The sequence below is a fragment of the Ahaetulla prasina genome, chromosome 2, assembly GCF_028640845.1.
Source record: "Ahaetulla prasina isolate Xishuangbanna chromosome 2, ASM2864084v1, whole genome shotgun sequence".
Classification (NCBI taxonomy): domain Eukaryota; kingdom Metazoa; phylum Chordata; class Lepidosauria; order Squamata; family Colubridae; genus Ahaetulla; species Ahaetulla prasina.
This window is the reverse complement of record NC_080540.1, coordinates 47780824-47796582: the sequence shown is the minus strand read 5'-3', so window position 1 is coordinate 47796582 and position 15759 is coordinate 47780824. Positions and strand designations below refer to the sequence as shown.

The 15759-nt window shown below is 38.0% G+C and overlaps 1 protein-coding gene across 1 annotated transcript in view; it reads right to left on the bottom strand.

Moving 5' to 3' along the window:
- CNTN6 (contactin 6) overlaps positions 1-15759 on the bottom strand; it is a 199193-nt gene that overhangs the window by 130619 nt on the left and 52815 nt on the right. The window contains 2 exon segments of the mRNA XM_058167816.1: positions 4691-4793; positions 9794-9997. Coding sequence (XP_058023799.1) covers positions 4691-4793; positions 9794-9997 — 307 coding nt within the window.

The following is a 15759-nucleotide window of genomic DNA, read 5'->3' as shown; positions in this document are numbered from 1 at the left end:
TTAAAGAAAAGAACATAAGTAGTTTTGTTTCCACATGGAAACAGCTTCTGAACTTTGTGCTTGATGTGGAAAAGAAGGAAACTCTGACTTTGGGTTTTTACAGATTAAATTGATAGATCTTTACAGAAATGACCTGTTCATACTACCATGGAAAAGCAAAAAGCTGTGATTTGATGTTAATGCTTTATTTTACTGTAACAGAGAAAGTTGGAAGTCAATGCTTCTTTTTCTCCCCCCACCCCATCTTCCCTCACTTCTCTTCCCCCTTTCCCCTTCCCTCTCACTGCTCTTCTATTTACTTTTGTATTTTATAATATTCTATAACTTAATTTTTTATTTTATTTTTTAAAAAAGAGAGATACTCATTTACTTATCTTAACGTTTTGGAGTAATCAGCTTACAGGAGAAGTCCATTCTCCAGGACTAAGCCTTTAAACAAATCTATCTAGTTTTTCCTTTGAACAAAATGACCAGCCTTAGGCAGTATACAATGTGTGGTGCTAGCACAAATCTAACACCAGAGTTACAATGAATAATGGGTTTTAATTTTAATAAAAGGGAACCAAGTGAATTGTTGCAGATTTTTTTTTTAAAAAAAAACCTGATATAAGAGTTCTAATTACATACAAAAGCTAGCAATCAATAACCAGCACACAAACAAATAAAAAACAAACCAGAAAACCAAAGAATTAGACAAAAAAAAAAGCATTGAAAAGTAAAGCATAGTATAGCTGCTCCACCAAGTATTCTACTGGGGGCCTTGGGTTTTTTTTGCCTGAGTTTGGGGCAGAAGCCTTGATTTATTGGCTGTGTCAGTAAATCTGTTTCTGTCATTTCCTACCATTCTGAGAACAGGCAACTATTAACTGACTAGCTACTTCTCATTGGAAGAAGATAGGGGTTTTACGGAACTATAGAAACCTAGTCACTAGCTAATCTGTGGCTCTTTATTTCATCAGAGAATCAGTCTAGTTGAACCTAGTTGGCACTGGTCACAGTTTTAAGAAGAACTTTTAAGGAGAATTTTGGTAAGATAGGTTAGTTTTCTTCAGTGAGCTGTAAGGAAAGCACCCCTCTTTTTCATTAAATTGAGGGTGTTTTATAAGTCCCAATATAGAATTCAGAGGTATTTTTCGGTGTCAGAGGTGGTTGTCTATGTTTAAGGTATTGCTGGCATCAGTCTAACCATTTTATCAGTACCTGTTAAATAATAATTGGAAAGTAAAAGGAAATAGAAAATGGTCTGTCTCCTTAGAAGGAAGCCAAAAAAGACACTAAGTCCATATTTCTTTTAAATGGGTAGATTAGAGGAAAACTGGGAAGTTATGTTCAAAGCTGTTTATACTGGATATCAGCACTGATCATTTACTCTAGAAAAGCTGGACAAATTAGTTATACTTATAATGACATCAATGTAAACATACTTATTTAATAGTTACTAATAAATATTATCATATTTGTAGCTCAGGGTTGAAATGAGGAGTCCTTGATGCTCTCTGAGCTTGGTTGTTTTCCTGCAGATATAACATTACTCAAACATCATCAGTGCTTGTAAGGTGCTTGTAAACTGTCTTCCAAAAATGACACAAGTAGTGTGATTTGCTCTCAGTCTAGTGTCTTGCCCTGGGGTGGTCTTAGAGGTTCTTTGGTTGGGCTGTTTACTATCGGCTTGTTTGGCAATTCCTTGACTGGGGTATTGTTTACTTGAGTGTTGGTCTGATTTAATCTTGGAGTTAATCTACCATATTTTTCGGAGTATAAAGCGCACCAGATTATAAAACACACTTACCTTTTTGGGTGAGGAAAACAAGAAAAAGAAATCTGCCTCTGCCTCCCAGCAATTTTGCCTCATTGCAGCAAACAGCGAATAGCCTGCTTTATTTTCATTTTCGTTTTCAGCATAACTTGATTAGCACAAGGAAAAAAAATCTGCTCCCAGCAATTTACTTCCTTGTAGCAAGCAGAAGAGGCCCATGCAGCATTAGGCAATGGCAATCCCTACAGCCTGAAACAGCTGAGAATCCGGAGGCCAATCTAATCAACTTGTGCTAATTAGGCTGTGCTGAAGCTGAAATGGGCTGTTTCTTTTTGCTGATTGCTGCAAGGAGGTAAATTGCTGGGAGGCAGAGGCCAAAGGGTGGGGGCCAATGGGTGGGAGGGATTACATTTAGTGTATAAAACGCACCCAAATTTTCACCCCCTTTTAGGTGGGAAAAAGGTGTGTTTTATACTCCGAAAAATACGGTATGTTCATCTGGCTGATGATTGCCGTTAGGGAGGTGCCAAAAATGCAAATAAAAAACCCAAAACACCTCCCCACCAGCAATTAGCACCCAGATGAATATTTATTAACTCCAAGATTAACATCAGATTAACAATCCAAAAAATAATAGCCCAATCAAGAAACTGCCAAAAAAGCCAACAGTAAACAGCCCAATCAAGAACATGCAGGGCAAGCCACTGGAACATAAACTGAGAGGAAATCCCACTCCTTACTAGCACTAATAATGTTCCCTAGTTTGGGTAACGAAATGTCTGCAAGAAAACAATCCGCTCAAAGAGCACCAAGGACCCCTAATAGTTACTCCCTCTGTAGAAAATTACAGAACCTATAGTCCACCTGCCATAGAAACAGAAATGTATCAACTTTGGTATCTCTTTGATACCAACAGGATTTTGTTATTTGTTATTAAGTAAAAAATAAACTGTTTAAAAGCAGGTTTATGATGAGGAATTTTACTGTTTTTAACTGATGAATCGTATGTGTTATACTTACCTGAAATAAATCCTTTGAAAGAAGTCTATACACTCATATATAAAAATATTTTTATACACACTTAAGTGGCAAAAATTAATCATAAACTTTACATAAACTGAACTTTGAAAAATGTAAATGATTGTATAGCTATGGTGGCTCAATGGTTAGAATGCAATACAGCAGGCTAATTCTGCTGACTGCCAGAAGTTCGATCCTGATTGGCTCAAGGTTGAGTCAACCTTCCATCCTTCCAAGGTCGGTAAAATGGGGACCCAGATTGTTGGGGGAAATATGCTGACTCTGTAACCTGCTTAGAGAAGGCTGTAAAACACTATGAAGTGGTATATAAGTTTAAGTGCTATTGCCAGTGCTATTGAGTTATTGAAATACCTCTTATAGTTAGGAAGTATGTGTAAAGAATGTGTATGCTTACATTCGTTAGGTTTGGTTATCAGAAAACGTATCAGTTTAGTCAATCCTTAAATAAAAATACTTGTTTGGAATTTAATCTGAAATATACAGCCTGACAGCAACTAAAGAAATAAGCAATAATTTACTACAATAAATCTTCTATAATAATCATTGGTCATGAACTTTCCCTAATGCATTTTTGAAGCATCTAGGTATGTTGTGTAATACTTACACATCCTTGTGTAGAGGTAGATGAATGTTCATAGTTTTTAACAATACAAGTATAATACGGCCTACTGAATACATTGTTATTTGGAATGGGATGTGGGGCAGTGGTGGGTTTCAAATTTTTTTACTACCAGTTCTAAGGGTGTGGCTTGGTGGGTGTGGCATGGCTTGGTAGGCGTGGCTTGGTGGGCATGGCAGGGGAAGGATACTGTAAAATCTGTAAAAATATATTTTACTTTATATTTTATTTTATTTTACTGTATTTTTTACTGTAAAAAATATTTTACAAGAAGAGTTTTCCGCTCCTCTGCAAACAACAAAATACCTTATACCACCAGACTTGAAATCCTGGGATTAGAAAATTTAGAACTCCGCCGACTCTGACAAGACCTGTGTTTAACACACAGAATCATCTATTGCAATGTCCTTCCTGTTAAAGATTACTTCAGTTTCAATCACAATAATACAAGAGCAAACAATAGATTCAAACTTAATGTTAACCACTTCAATCTTTATTGCAGAAAATATGACTTTTGTAACAGAGTTGTTAATGCTTGGAATACACTACCTGACTCTGTGGTCTCTTTTCAAACTCCCAAAAGCTTTAACCAAAAACTGTCTACCATTGACTTCACCCCATTCCTAAGAGGACTATAAGGGGCGTGCATAAGTGCACAAATGTGCCTACCGTTCCTGTCCTATTGTTTCCTTTCACTGTATGTGCTTGTATATAATGTTGTGACAAAATAAAATAAAATAAAAAAATCTCCATTCCCTCCCCAATCCAGGGGAAGGTTACTGCAAAATCCCCGTTTCCTCCTGATAAGCTGGGCCTTGGGAGGCAGATAATAGATGGGGGCGGGTCCAGTCAGAATTTTTACTACCGCTTTCCGAACTACTCAAAATTTCTGCTACTGTTTCTCCACAACTGGTCTGAACCTGCTAAAACTCACCTCTGATGTGGGGGAGTGGAGGACATTGAATCTGTGAAAGTCAATTGCATTTTAGTTTGCATATCAGTTTGATAACTGCAGATTTGGGAAGCTTGTATTAAAATGTGAAATGAAGGAATGAATGAGGTGTTCATTCACTTTTCTTTTCTTTTCTTTTTTTTACTTTTTACACTCAACTTTGATAAGGTCAACCCATATGAAAACCTTAAATTAAAAAAAAAAACTTTTTGTGATCTTATATCAGCAGTCAAATCTGATGTGCTATTTAGTCAAGTATTTGAGAAATGCCTTTACTTTATAAATCCCACTCCCCAAATAAAGAAAAGATGAAAATCCTTACTTTCCAAGGGCAAAACATTCCAGCCAAACGGATATGCCTTTTGCTGCCCGTATAGTCTCTGGAAAACGCACTTCAATTTTTGGCTCATATTCCCCCATCACACCTGCTGAATACCAAGACAGCTTGTGGTTGAGTTGTGCTTTAAACCAACTACTACAAAATAGCAGCATAAAACAACCACCACCACCACCTGTGGACTGATTTGTTCCCATGGAAACTAACAAGGTCTTCCAGTGAAACCAAGAGTGAGCCACTATGGAGAACTTCATCTTTAGTATAATGACTAATATGAGTTCCACAAATCAAGTCTCAGTGGTGAGCTCCCCTTGACCTCTTGATCCAGATTATCAAATGAGGCCAAGCCTTGGCAATTACCAGAACACATACTGGTAATTTTATTCCAATTCATAAAATAAATATATAGCTAAACAAATTGAGTCTTAAAGTCTTGCCAATCAAGCAGAATAGAAAAAAAAACCCAATAAAAATACCCTGCCAAGTGCTTTTCTGTCTTAATTTTGAAAGAAGTCAGAGTTAAATATACTGATTGGTGTTTACAGGAAGTGGAGTGAAACAACTCTCATAATAAGCCTGGTATAGACACATATTTGGACAGCAAATGGTTAGGACAGGGCTGTCAAATTCATGGCCTGCAGGCCAGATGCGTTATGCGCTGGCCACATCCACGCCCGGTTTAGTGAAGGGGAAAAAAGTCATGATATGTCATGTGACGATGCTGTGACAAGCGAGTTTGACACCCCAGGGTTAGGAGTTAGGAGAAAGTTGCTTTGTAGTATGAATTCTAATTAGACCTAAGAGGTCTGTAAGGGGCGTGCATAAGAGCACAAATGTGCCTAACGTTCCTGTCCTATTGTTTCCTTTTGTTATATCCAATTAATACAGTCATTACATACTCATACTCATATATATACTTATATATTGTATAATTATTTCATGCTTATGCTTATATATACTGTGTGACAAAATAAATGAATGAATGAATGAATGAATAAATTCAAGCTGATATAGCCAGAGGTATAGTACATGCTAGTCTATCAAGGACGAAACAAATTTATTTATGATTATTAGAATGTTAAGCAACCGTCAGGGACACCATATTGAAATGGGTTCCATAAGGACAAAGCCATTCCCAAAATGGGACACAACCAAGTCAAATATACTTTATGTCAATTTTAACTAATTGAATGATGTACAGTAATTCATCAAAGCAGGCATAAACCTTTAAAATAATTAGATTTCTTCCTAGCACCCATTCGGTTCATAATTCTACTAATAAATTTATTTCTTCCTCCTAGCTGTAAAATAAATTTATTACCTGTCGCCCATCTATTAGCAAATGAGTTTTCATGAACTACAATAGCTCACATTAAATTAAATTTACAAATTGATTGCCCAATCCTGTGTCTATCACCTTTATAATGAATTTTACAATTGCTTTCCAAAATCCAATCCAAGAGTGGTCTAAGACATTTCTTAGAAAAACAGGTTGTCATAATAAAAGGGGCTAATGAAAGTATGCAAATAGGAATTTCTTCATTGTTCTGGCCAAAGCATCAAAAAGAGACATATAGTCAAGGGCTACATATCCCAAACTTTTCCCTTTCCTCTAAGTAAGCGGTATATCCATAGTCCCAGTTCTCCTGTCTGATGTTAAAGAGACACCTATTCTACCCAATGAAAGAGATGATTATTCTCTTGTTTATGCTGCTGAAAACGTAATTTTATTTGCACTGCCTTTTCTATTACATTACATAAGAACATCATACGAAATCTGGCTGCCAACAAAGACAAGTTCATTGAGACTCTGTAAAGAAGATATGAAGTCTATGGGCCATGCAGTGGTCTAATGAGAGGGAGAGAGAGACCCCCACATAGGGGTGAACGGTAAAAGGCACTGTTGAGTGGGCAGTGCATAAGTAACTGTAGGAACTGTACTGATGACTCCTCTCTACTTACACAAATGATTTGGCCACTAGGGAGCAAGTGTTATAGACATTTGCTATTACCTAAACAAATATCTAGGAAAGCAAGTAAATGAATGTTGGGGCTGGAGATGCTATATGAATATTATCCCTATGACAATATAATGTCTAATCTAAATTATTCCTCACTTACATGTCTCATTCTGGATATAGCAATTATCCAAAACTCACTTGTATTTTATTTTTGTGGTATGAGTATGACATGCTCGGAATTTTTGTTGCTATTTCATCGGAACACTTAGTGTACTCTATTTAGATCCATGGCTTGGAGGAAGCAACCTCATTTGTTAATCAATTTTTGAACTATGCATTTTCAATTGAGAACATTTAATTAAAAAAGATTTTTTTTTTCCTCCAGAAAGGAGGCTACTCGCTTCAGTGCCTAAGCTGGATTAGATGCATCTTACATTTGAACAACAAATGTTTGTTACATCTGAATTTGAAGATTCTTGAAAGAATGCAGCTAATGTAGGGATTAAGATTTGGTTTAGTCTGCTCTCTTCCATTGCAATGAATTTGGTTATGTGGCTTTTTTAAGTCCTACTTTTATGTGGCATGACAGGGTAGAGAGTTTCAAGGCTGCTATCTAGGATACAGTTAAATCACCATAGTCTTTTGCTGGTGGCATTGACTTTTAGCCATTCAGGGATGCATTAGTTTAAACCAGTGGTAGTCAACCTGGTCCCTACCACCCACTAGTGGGCGTTCCAGCTTTCACGGTGGGGGGTAGGGTTTTTGTCCAATACTGAAGCGCTTTACTTTTTTTTTTATTTAATTGACTTTTAAAATAAATGTTCATAGCATTATTTAAAAACATTTTCATTAGGTTTTCATAAAATTCCCTGTGACAATTTAAATTTCTGAAAATATACTATTTGTATAGCCCGTGCATAAGTTTAGTTCACGTTATGTAAGTGAAACTAAATGGCGCTATAGTACGACCGCAAACAAAAGAGCCTTGTCCCAGAATAGCTCGCGCATCTCCCCCCACACCACCCAGCTGTAGTAGGCAAGCAGAGCTGGTAGCTGGAGCCCCACCCCCCAAACCTACTTTATAAATCACCATTACTGTGGAACTGGTGGGCGGTTAGAAATTTTACTACTAACAGAGATACAAAAGTGGGCAGTAGGTATAAAAAGGTTGACTATCCCTGGTTTAAACTGATGTCTTGGAGCCATAGCTACAGAAATATCCCAATGGCTCCTAACAATTGGACTTCCCTAGACACTCTGGAGATCATCTCCAAGTAACATTAGGTGTGGACTTATGAGACCACAGAACTTTTAGTTCTGAAGTCTCTCCCTTTGGAATGTCCTTCCTATAAGATAAGCATGGTACTAACCTTGAACCTTTCATCTAAGCTAAGACTTTTCTCTTCACCTGAAGTAGATGGATAGATAAATAGAGAGATGAGAAATGAGAAATGAGAGAAAGAGAGGGAGGGAGGGAGGGAGAATTTAGTTTTGATTTTACGTGCTCCTTATGGTAAATTATAACTCAAATACTTTGGCCACCTAATGAAAAGGAAGGACTCACTGGAGAAGAGCCTAATGCTGGGAAAGATTGAGAGCAAAAGAAGAAGGGGATGACAAAGAATGAAGTGGCTGGATGGAGTCACTGAAGCAGTAGATGTGAGCTTAAATGGACTCCAGAGGATGGTAGAGGACAGGAAAGCTGGAGGAATGTTGTCCATGGGATCATGATGGGTTAGACACAACTTCACAACTAACAACAACATGGTAAATTATCTCTGTTTTTGTCTCTGTCTCTTTCCATATCTCCCTCTCTTATCCCATACAGTCAGATGTGTATTCCCACTGATGTGTATTTACTTTTTGATCAACTGTGAACTATCCAGAGAACCTATTCTTTTTTTATTGGTTATTGGATTGCAAAAGCAGTAGTGAAGACAACAACAACAATAATGTTTTTACTTCAAGATAGGGACTAGCAGTTTGATAAATCTGAGTTGGCATTCCCCTTGATGAGGCACATTGCATCACAGAGGCAACACAATATTCCTTTTCAAAGCAAAGGGATTTACATCAGTAGTCATTTGACAAAACTTGAAGTCTTGACCAGTAGTTCCTACAGGTGGAGGAAGGTTCTGCATATCTTATTGGAATTATTGGAGGCTATTGAAATCATTGGAGGAGACATCAGATCATCAGAAGACGGGAAGCAAGCAAGGTAAGGCAGAGTGATGAAGCTGCATTGCTTATATTTTTTGAAACAAGGAAATCAATGGAGTGATCCAGTCAAACTTTCATTAAATTGGATCAGTTCACAGTTTAACTTTTTAATGAAGGATTTTTGGCATCTTCTTCCAATAGATTTATTTGGAAGAACAAATGGCACCATACAATCTGAAGTCAGTTGTGAAGTATATTAATCTACTATTCATATATCTGAAATGGGATGTGAGAATGACTGTGGGAGACAGGAGGAAGAACTGCAACATTGACAACTATCATACAAAAGATATCTCAGCTCACAGAGGGAAAGACGGCATGGAAAGCATGTGTTTTTTACCTTCTGCACATGCGCACAGCATATGCGCTTCCAAACCGGTAAGGAAGGTAAGTAGATTTCACCCCTGATGCTGACCAGATTCTTGTGTATAGGTATGACCAATAAATCCACTTAACTGTAACTCAGAATGTAGTGCTGATTCTTCATGTCTGACCAAAGAATCCTTAAATCAGATGGGTAGTGCAAATCTATGTACATTTCTGCAGACTTTGGGTGCCATTTCAGAATTAATGTAAATACATTACATTAGGGCCGGATAGCTCAGGCTGGTAAGGCCTGTTATTAAGACCTGTTATTAAGAACACAAAGCCTGCAATTACTGCAGGTTCAAGCCCGGCCCAAGGTTGACTCAGCCTTCCATCCTTTATAAGGTAGGTAAAATGAGGACCCAGATTGTTGGGGGGGCAATAAGTTGACTTTGTAAAAATATATACAAATAGAATGAGACTATTGCCCTATACACTGTAAGCCGCCCTGAGTCTTCGGAGAAGGGCAGGGTATAAATGTAAAAAAAAACAAAAAAAACAAAACATTAGAATTATATTATAAACAGCAACCAAAATTTACCATCACTCCGAAGCACAAGTGGTGTAGGTGGGCCCTGAACACTTTGTTTTATTTCTCCATTTGATACTACACAAGTGTAGATACCCACATCAGAAGATTCCACTTTGGCAATATATAGATTTCCTGTTTCTTGAGAGACAAACCGACGATCATCTTCCTGAACATATAAGGGATTATTGTTGAAAATCCAAGTGAATGATAAATCTGGAAAATATCAAATGCTTATTGTATATATTTTCCTAACAAAATTAAGGGAGTTAACATGTTTAGAACATGAAATATTTTTTAATTTATTGACTACCTTTGCTTTGATTTTAATTAAATGAAATAATGCATATCAGCAAATATTGGATAGAATGCTTTATGTGTTTTTCTTCTTTGTTTTTAATGCAGACATCCTTTTCCTTCATTTTTTTATCCTGGTGTGATTACAATAGAATAGTGCCTATTTAAAAATCAATATACCAAATGGTCTAATATAAAATAAAAAACCATCACTATAAAATTATCACTTTGTGAGTTATGATAAGAAGGGTCCAGAATGAACAAATAGATTCCTTACCACTACTGAGCCTCGACCCATTCGGAACTGGGCTGCAGAAGTGGTGGGTGAGCTCATGCGTGTTCATAGCTCCACTTGCACAAACAGCAGATGAACACGTTTGCACTCAGCTCCATTTGTGCAAGTGGCAGATGCATGTGCCCTCTGCTCATGAAAATGGAACTGCTCACACTCACCTGCCACTCCTGCTCTCCCACCACTCATGAATAATCATTCCCTCTCCCTTCCTCCCCTGCTGGTTGACAAGGCTGGAAAGGTTGGGGATTGCTATGCTAAATCACAAAGATTTTGATGCTTTGGAATTCAATATATAACCTTTCATCCATCATAGAGCACAATCCTTGCTGTCAACTTGAAAGCAATTCCTGCATAAATTTTCACACTTCAGACTGCATGTGATCCAGTAACAGGCTCAGTCCTATGGACCAATGTTAGGATCAGACTGACAGCAGACAAAAAGGAAGATCTGTGTTTTGATCTTCACTGCTTTACTTCTTTAGTTCCTTGTTTAGTCAAGATCCTGGGATCATCAAAATAATGTGATAATATGAGACAGATTGACATGCTTTCCAAAGTTCATTGATAATTATAAATAACAACTACTTTAGAATTAGGTTTCAGGAGAACAGCAGGCTTCTCTTGTCCTAACTGTATTAATTTATTTTAATTTTTGTCTTTGGAAAGCCAGGAGTGATTTCTTTTAATGATTCAAAGATTTTAAAAAGCATCATTTGAAGATGACAATCTTTCTGACTATTGACTTGGATGAAGAAATTAGTACAAGTTGTCAGCAAAGCAAACCCTTAAAATTCAACCGGTAATTTATTTGATTGATTTCTATCCTGCCTTTTCTCTAACAGCTCAAGAAATTTCACGTAGCCCTCATTCCTCCAATTTTCCTATAAATACAAGCTTGTACTGAGTGGTAATAAGTCACTAGCCCAAAGTCATCCACTGACTTTACATGTTTAGGGTGCAATAAACAAAATTTCTGGATAGCTCATTGTCTATACAACTTGATAATTTCCCACAGCCTTCCACTTCACAATCCACCTATGTCTGATAGCTATTTAGGAAGGTTGTTCTTAAACAGGGGTGTCAAACTCAAGGCCTGGGGCCCGGATCTGGCCCATGGGGTGCTTAGATCTCCATGGGGCCACCTTAGAGACAGCAAAAGACCAGCCCATGCTGCTTCTGCCAGCAAAAATGGAGTTTGTGAGGGCTGCACTGCTTGAACACCGTTTTCACTGGCAGAGGGTTACAGGAGGACATCACAAACGAAAATGGAGCTCAGGAACCCATTTTCAACTGGCAGAGCACTCAGGCCACCACAGGCATGCCCAACACGAGTGACGTTGAGCTGGCCATGCTCACTCTGGCCACACACACACACACACATGCCCCCACCCAAAGGTCAAACACAATCTTGATGCGGCCCTCAATGAAATTGAGTTTGACAGCCCTGTTCTTAAACATGGGTTTTCACTCTTGGGAGAAGAAGTAAACCCATATTCAAGCAAAGCTGACAATCATAGAAGGAGATTGAACCAAGAAAAGGCATAAAGAATACTAGCCTTTTCTTTCCAAATGTCACCCAAATGTCACCCAAATCTCACTGCCACACTTAGTCAGTTGCTATATGGGCTTACATATTTCATGGAAACCCCGATTTCAAAAATGGACTGTCCCATTGCCCAAGAAGAATGGCTCTGGTGGGTAATACACAGAGCAGGGGTGGTACATTTATACCAGCCTATCGTGGCCAATAAGTGCTGGTCTGACCCTAACACTGAGAGATCACCTTAGTGTAATATTTATCAAAGCTGGTGGAGGTTGCACCCAGAGAAAGACTGTTGTGGCTTGTTGCCTGATTAAAAAAGAAAAGAGTCATTTTAGAGTCAAAAGTCACTTGAAGCTGCCTCGGGTATAGGTATAGCAACATGAGAAGCATCAGTTGTAATGGCACTGGACTGGGAGCTGAAAGGACCTTGAGTTCTGTTTTTGTCTTAGGCACAAAATCCATCTAGGTGACTTTGGGCAAATCACCCTTCCAGCTCTGTCCTATCCTATCCTATCCTATCCTATCCTATCCTATCCTATCCTATCCTATCCTATCCTATCCTATCCTATCCTATCCTATCCTATCCTATCCTATCCTATCCTATCCTCTTATCAACCCAAAGAAAGAGGCAATGGCCAACCACTTCCAAAATTTTTGCAAGGAAACTTCTTCATCTGATTGCCAGGAGTGAAGATGGACTGAAAGGCACACAAAAACAACAAAACAAAACAAAACAAAACAAAACCCAGGCTATGGCAGAGGAATGCGGAGGTAGACAGTTTTTGTTATGTAAGTGAGGAGAGATACCAAGTATGTTTTCCAAGTTAATCAGCAAGAGCTTTGGCACGAGAAGAGGCAGAAAAACTCCATGCAGAAAACAGTGTGCATGGTTAATACTTAATGCCAGCATGACTAAAACTGTGAGTCATAGTTGGACATGCATTTTCTTGTACTGGCTAAAGCCTCTAATTTTCCCCTTGGGTTAGTTCCCTGTTTTTAACTGACTAGGACAAAACAAAATAATGCTATCTTCTTTGGCAGAAGAAACCAAAACACTATCATTTCTCACGTGATGCAATTCTGAGAATGGAAAATGGGTGCCCCTTAAACAGCATGCCATGGATCAGGAGAGCTGATTAGATCTGGCTGCTTTGTCTAAATCTGGGTTCATGCTTAGCTGCTTTCCTGTTTTTCAAGCCAGGGAGATAGTTAAGCCAATGTACAGTTTCTAAATTCAGAACAGTCCAAGATTTAATGCCTTTCCCAAAAAAAAAAAAAAATGCTGTTAAAGGGAAATTACAGGATATTCAATTCAAACAACAACAAAAAAATACCTGTATGTGAAGAAATTATTAAATTATTAAAACATGAAGACATGTTTTGTTACATTGCCTTTATTATAAAGATGCTCATTAATCTCAGATTCCAGACCACCCATATTCATTCTATTTATAGTTTTTATTCTCTAACTAATGTGATTTTATTTCTCTGAATAAATGGATCAGATCCATTTCATAATTAGTTTTATTACAATTTTTATTTGCTTTCTCAAAAGTGTATTCTTTTTTTTATTGGTCAATGACCCTAATGAAGTTTATTGATTGATTGATTGATTGATTCATTCATTCATTCATTCATTAATACTGAAAAGAAATTCCATAACTTTATCTTCAAAAGTTTCTCTCTTTAAAATTAAAAATATATGTCTAAGAGATCCAATAGTGGATTCATTGTCTAAACTGAGCTCAGTCTCTGTTAAAGCCTTTTCCTCCCCAGTCCTTTGATAAAATTATCCAAACATTCAGCAAAAAGAAGTTATCATCTTTTGCCCTTTCTCACTGCTTAGTTGCTAGGTAAATGTAAAGGTTCCCTTCGCACATATGTCCTAGTCATTCCTGACTCTAGGGGGTGGTGTTCATCTCAGTTACAAAGCTGAAGAGCCAGCGCTGTCCGAAGACGTCTACATGGTCATGTGGCCAGCATAACTAAATGCCAAAGGCACACAGAACACTGTTACTTTCCAACTAAAGGTGGTCTCTATTTTTCTACTTGCATTTTTATGTGCTTTCGAACTGCTAGGTTGGCAGAAGCTGGGACAAGTAATGGGAGCTCGCTCCATTATGTGGCACTAGGGATCAAACCGCTGAACTGCCGACCTTTTGTTCAACATGCTCAGCGTCTTAGCCACCACGTCCCTCACTTAGTCACTATCTTGGTATAAAATGGATCTCATTGCTGAAAGTATCCTTCATCTCTTACCTCTTTGTTTCAAGCCACCACAGTCACCCAATTTCCTTCAAAGATTTTGCTTCTAAAGCAAACACAACAAAAAACCTCAACAGATTGTGGGTGCCTTGAGGTTGCCCTTGAAGGATTTCAGAATATGAGGAAAATTTACTTTAAAACCAATATAATTAAGTGTGTTTCACTTTGCTGGGACTGCGATGAATACATAGGAACAGAGTAGAAAGGAAGACATTGGCAGAGTAGGTGCCAATGGAGAAAGGACAAACATGGACAGTCCCAATAAACCACACCACTCAGATGAAACCCCTGTGCACAAGACAGTCCCATATATGTACAGTAGACATCTGTGGATAGGAAAACATATGTGTTGAATTCAACATGGCCAAGAACTCTGTCTCATCATTGTTCTTTGTACACACAGAAACTAATGCACCTTCAAAGCTATGCCCAGAGCCAGTTTTTGTTAGGTTAATAGATTTCCTATGGATGCTGACATTATCAGAGCAACATTGCATGGTGTTAGGAACATTCAGACAGTGAACGTTTCCAGATATTCCTATGGCTACTGTAAGATAAAAACAGGCAAATTTTTGAGGTCTTGTTTTGTTTCCGAATGAGTATATGTAGGTATTTTATGTAGGTTTTCTCATTCATTCATTCATTCATTCATTCATTCATTCATTCATTTAATATGCCACCCATCTCATTGCTGAGTGACTCACTATTGCAGTCTCCAATCTTTCTGGCTCTGCGGACCGGCAGTGGTGGCAGCGGTGGTGTTACCAGTCCATGGCCCAGGGTTGGTGAACTCCATTTCACTATACTTTTTTTCTAGGCATTATCAGTGTTTGCCTTGAGTTTTGCTATGCTCTTTAGAGTTAACATATCCCCATATTGGTGCTGTAACCAGAAGGACAGTAAACCGGCACTGATAGACATGAACTACAAAAGTAGCCATTGGACTGACATCTGCTCTGTTCAATGTTTTCTTTAGAATGGATCCCAGATTTGTTTGTTTGTTTGTTCATTCATTCATTCATTTTGGATTATGCGCTTTGACATTCTGATGTTTTGATAAATCAACTAACCTTTACACTTTACACTTTTTTGGGGTTCTCTCTCCTTCTGCACCAACATAGCTATTTCCTGTAGGTGCCAGTACTTCATCTGCTTCCTGATTTCCGTGCTGCACTAATCTGTGTGACTTGCTGCCTTTCTGTTTTGTGGCCTCTCACCTTCTGTCACAATTTTCTTTATGGCTGCCTGGAATTTGACAGCTGATGGTGGAGCTCTCTCTATCATGCTCCAGCAGTGGCAAGAGTGGCATGGAAATTAATTTTTTTTTCCCCAAATAAAGCACAGTAAATCAGAAGTTTTGAAATTTAGCAGTTTAGCATTTCTTAATTAAATGTATAATTCATGAGTTTAAAACTTTCTGCCAACAGATTCATTTCCAAATGTTGCTTCTTTTCTTCACCCTGCAATTCCTTGCCATCCTCAATGCCATCTTACAAATATTATTTATGTTTTCAGTTGCAAATCCCATGGGATGCTTATGACTCTGTAAACAGCAGTACTGAGGAACTTTATGCTGAC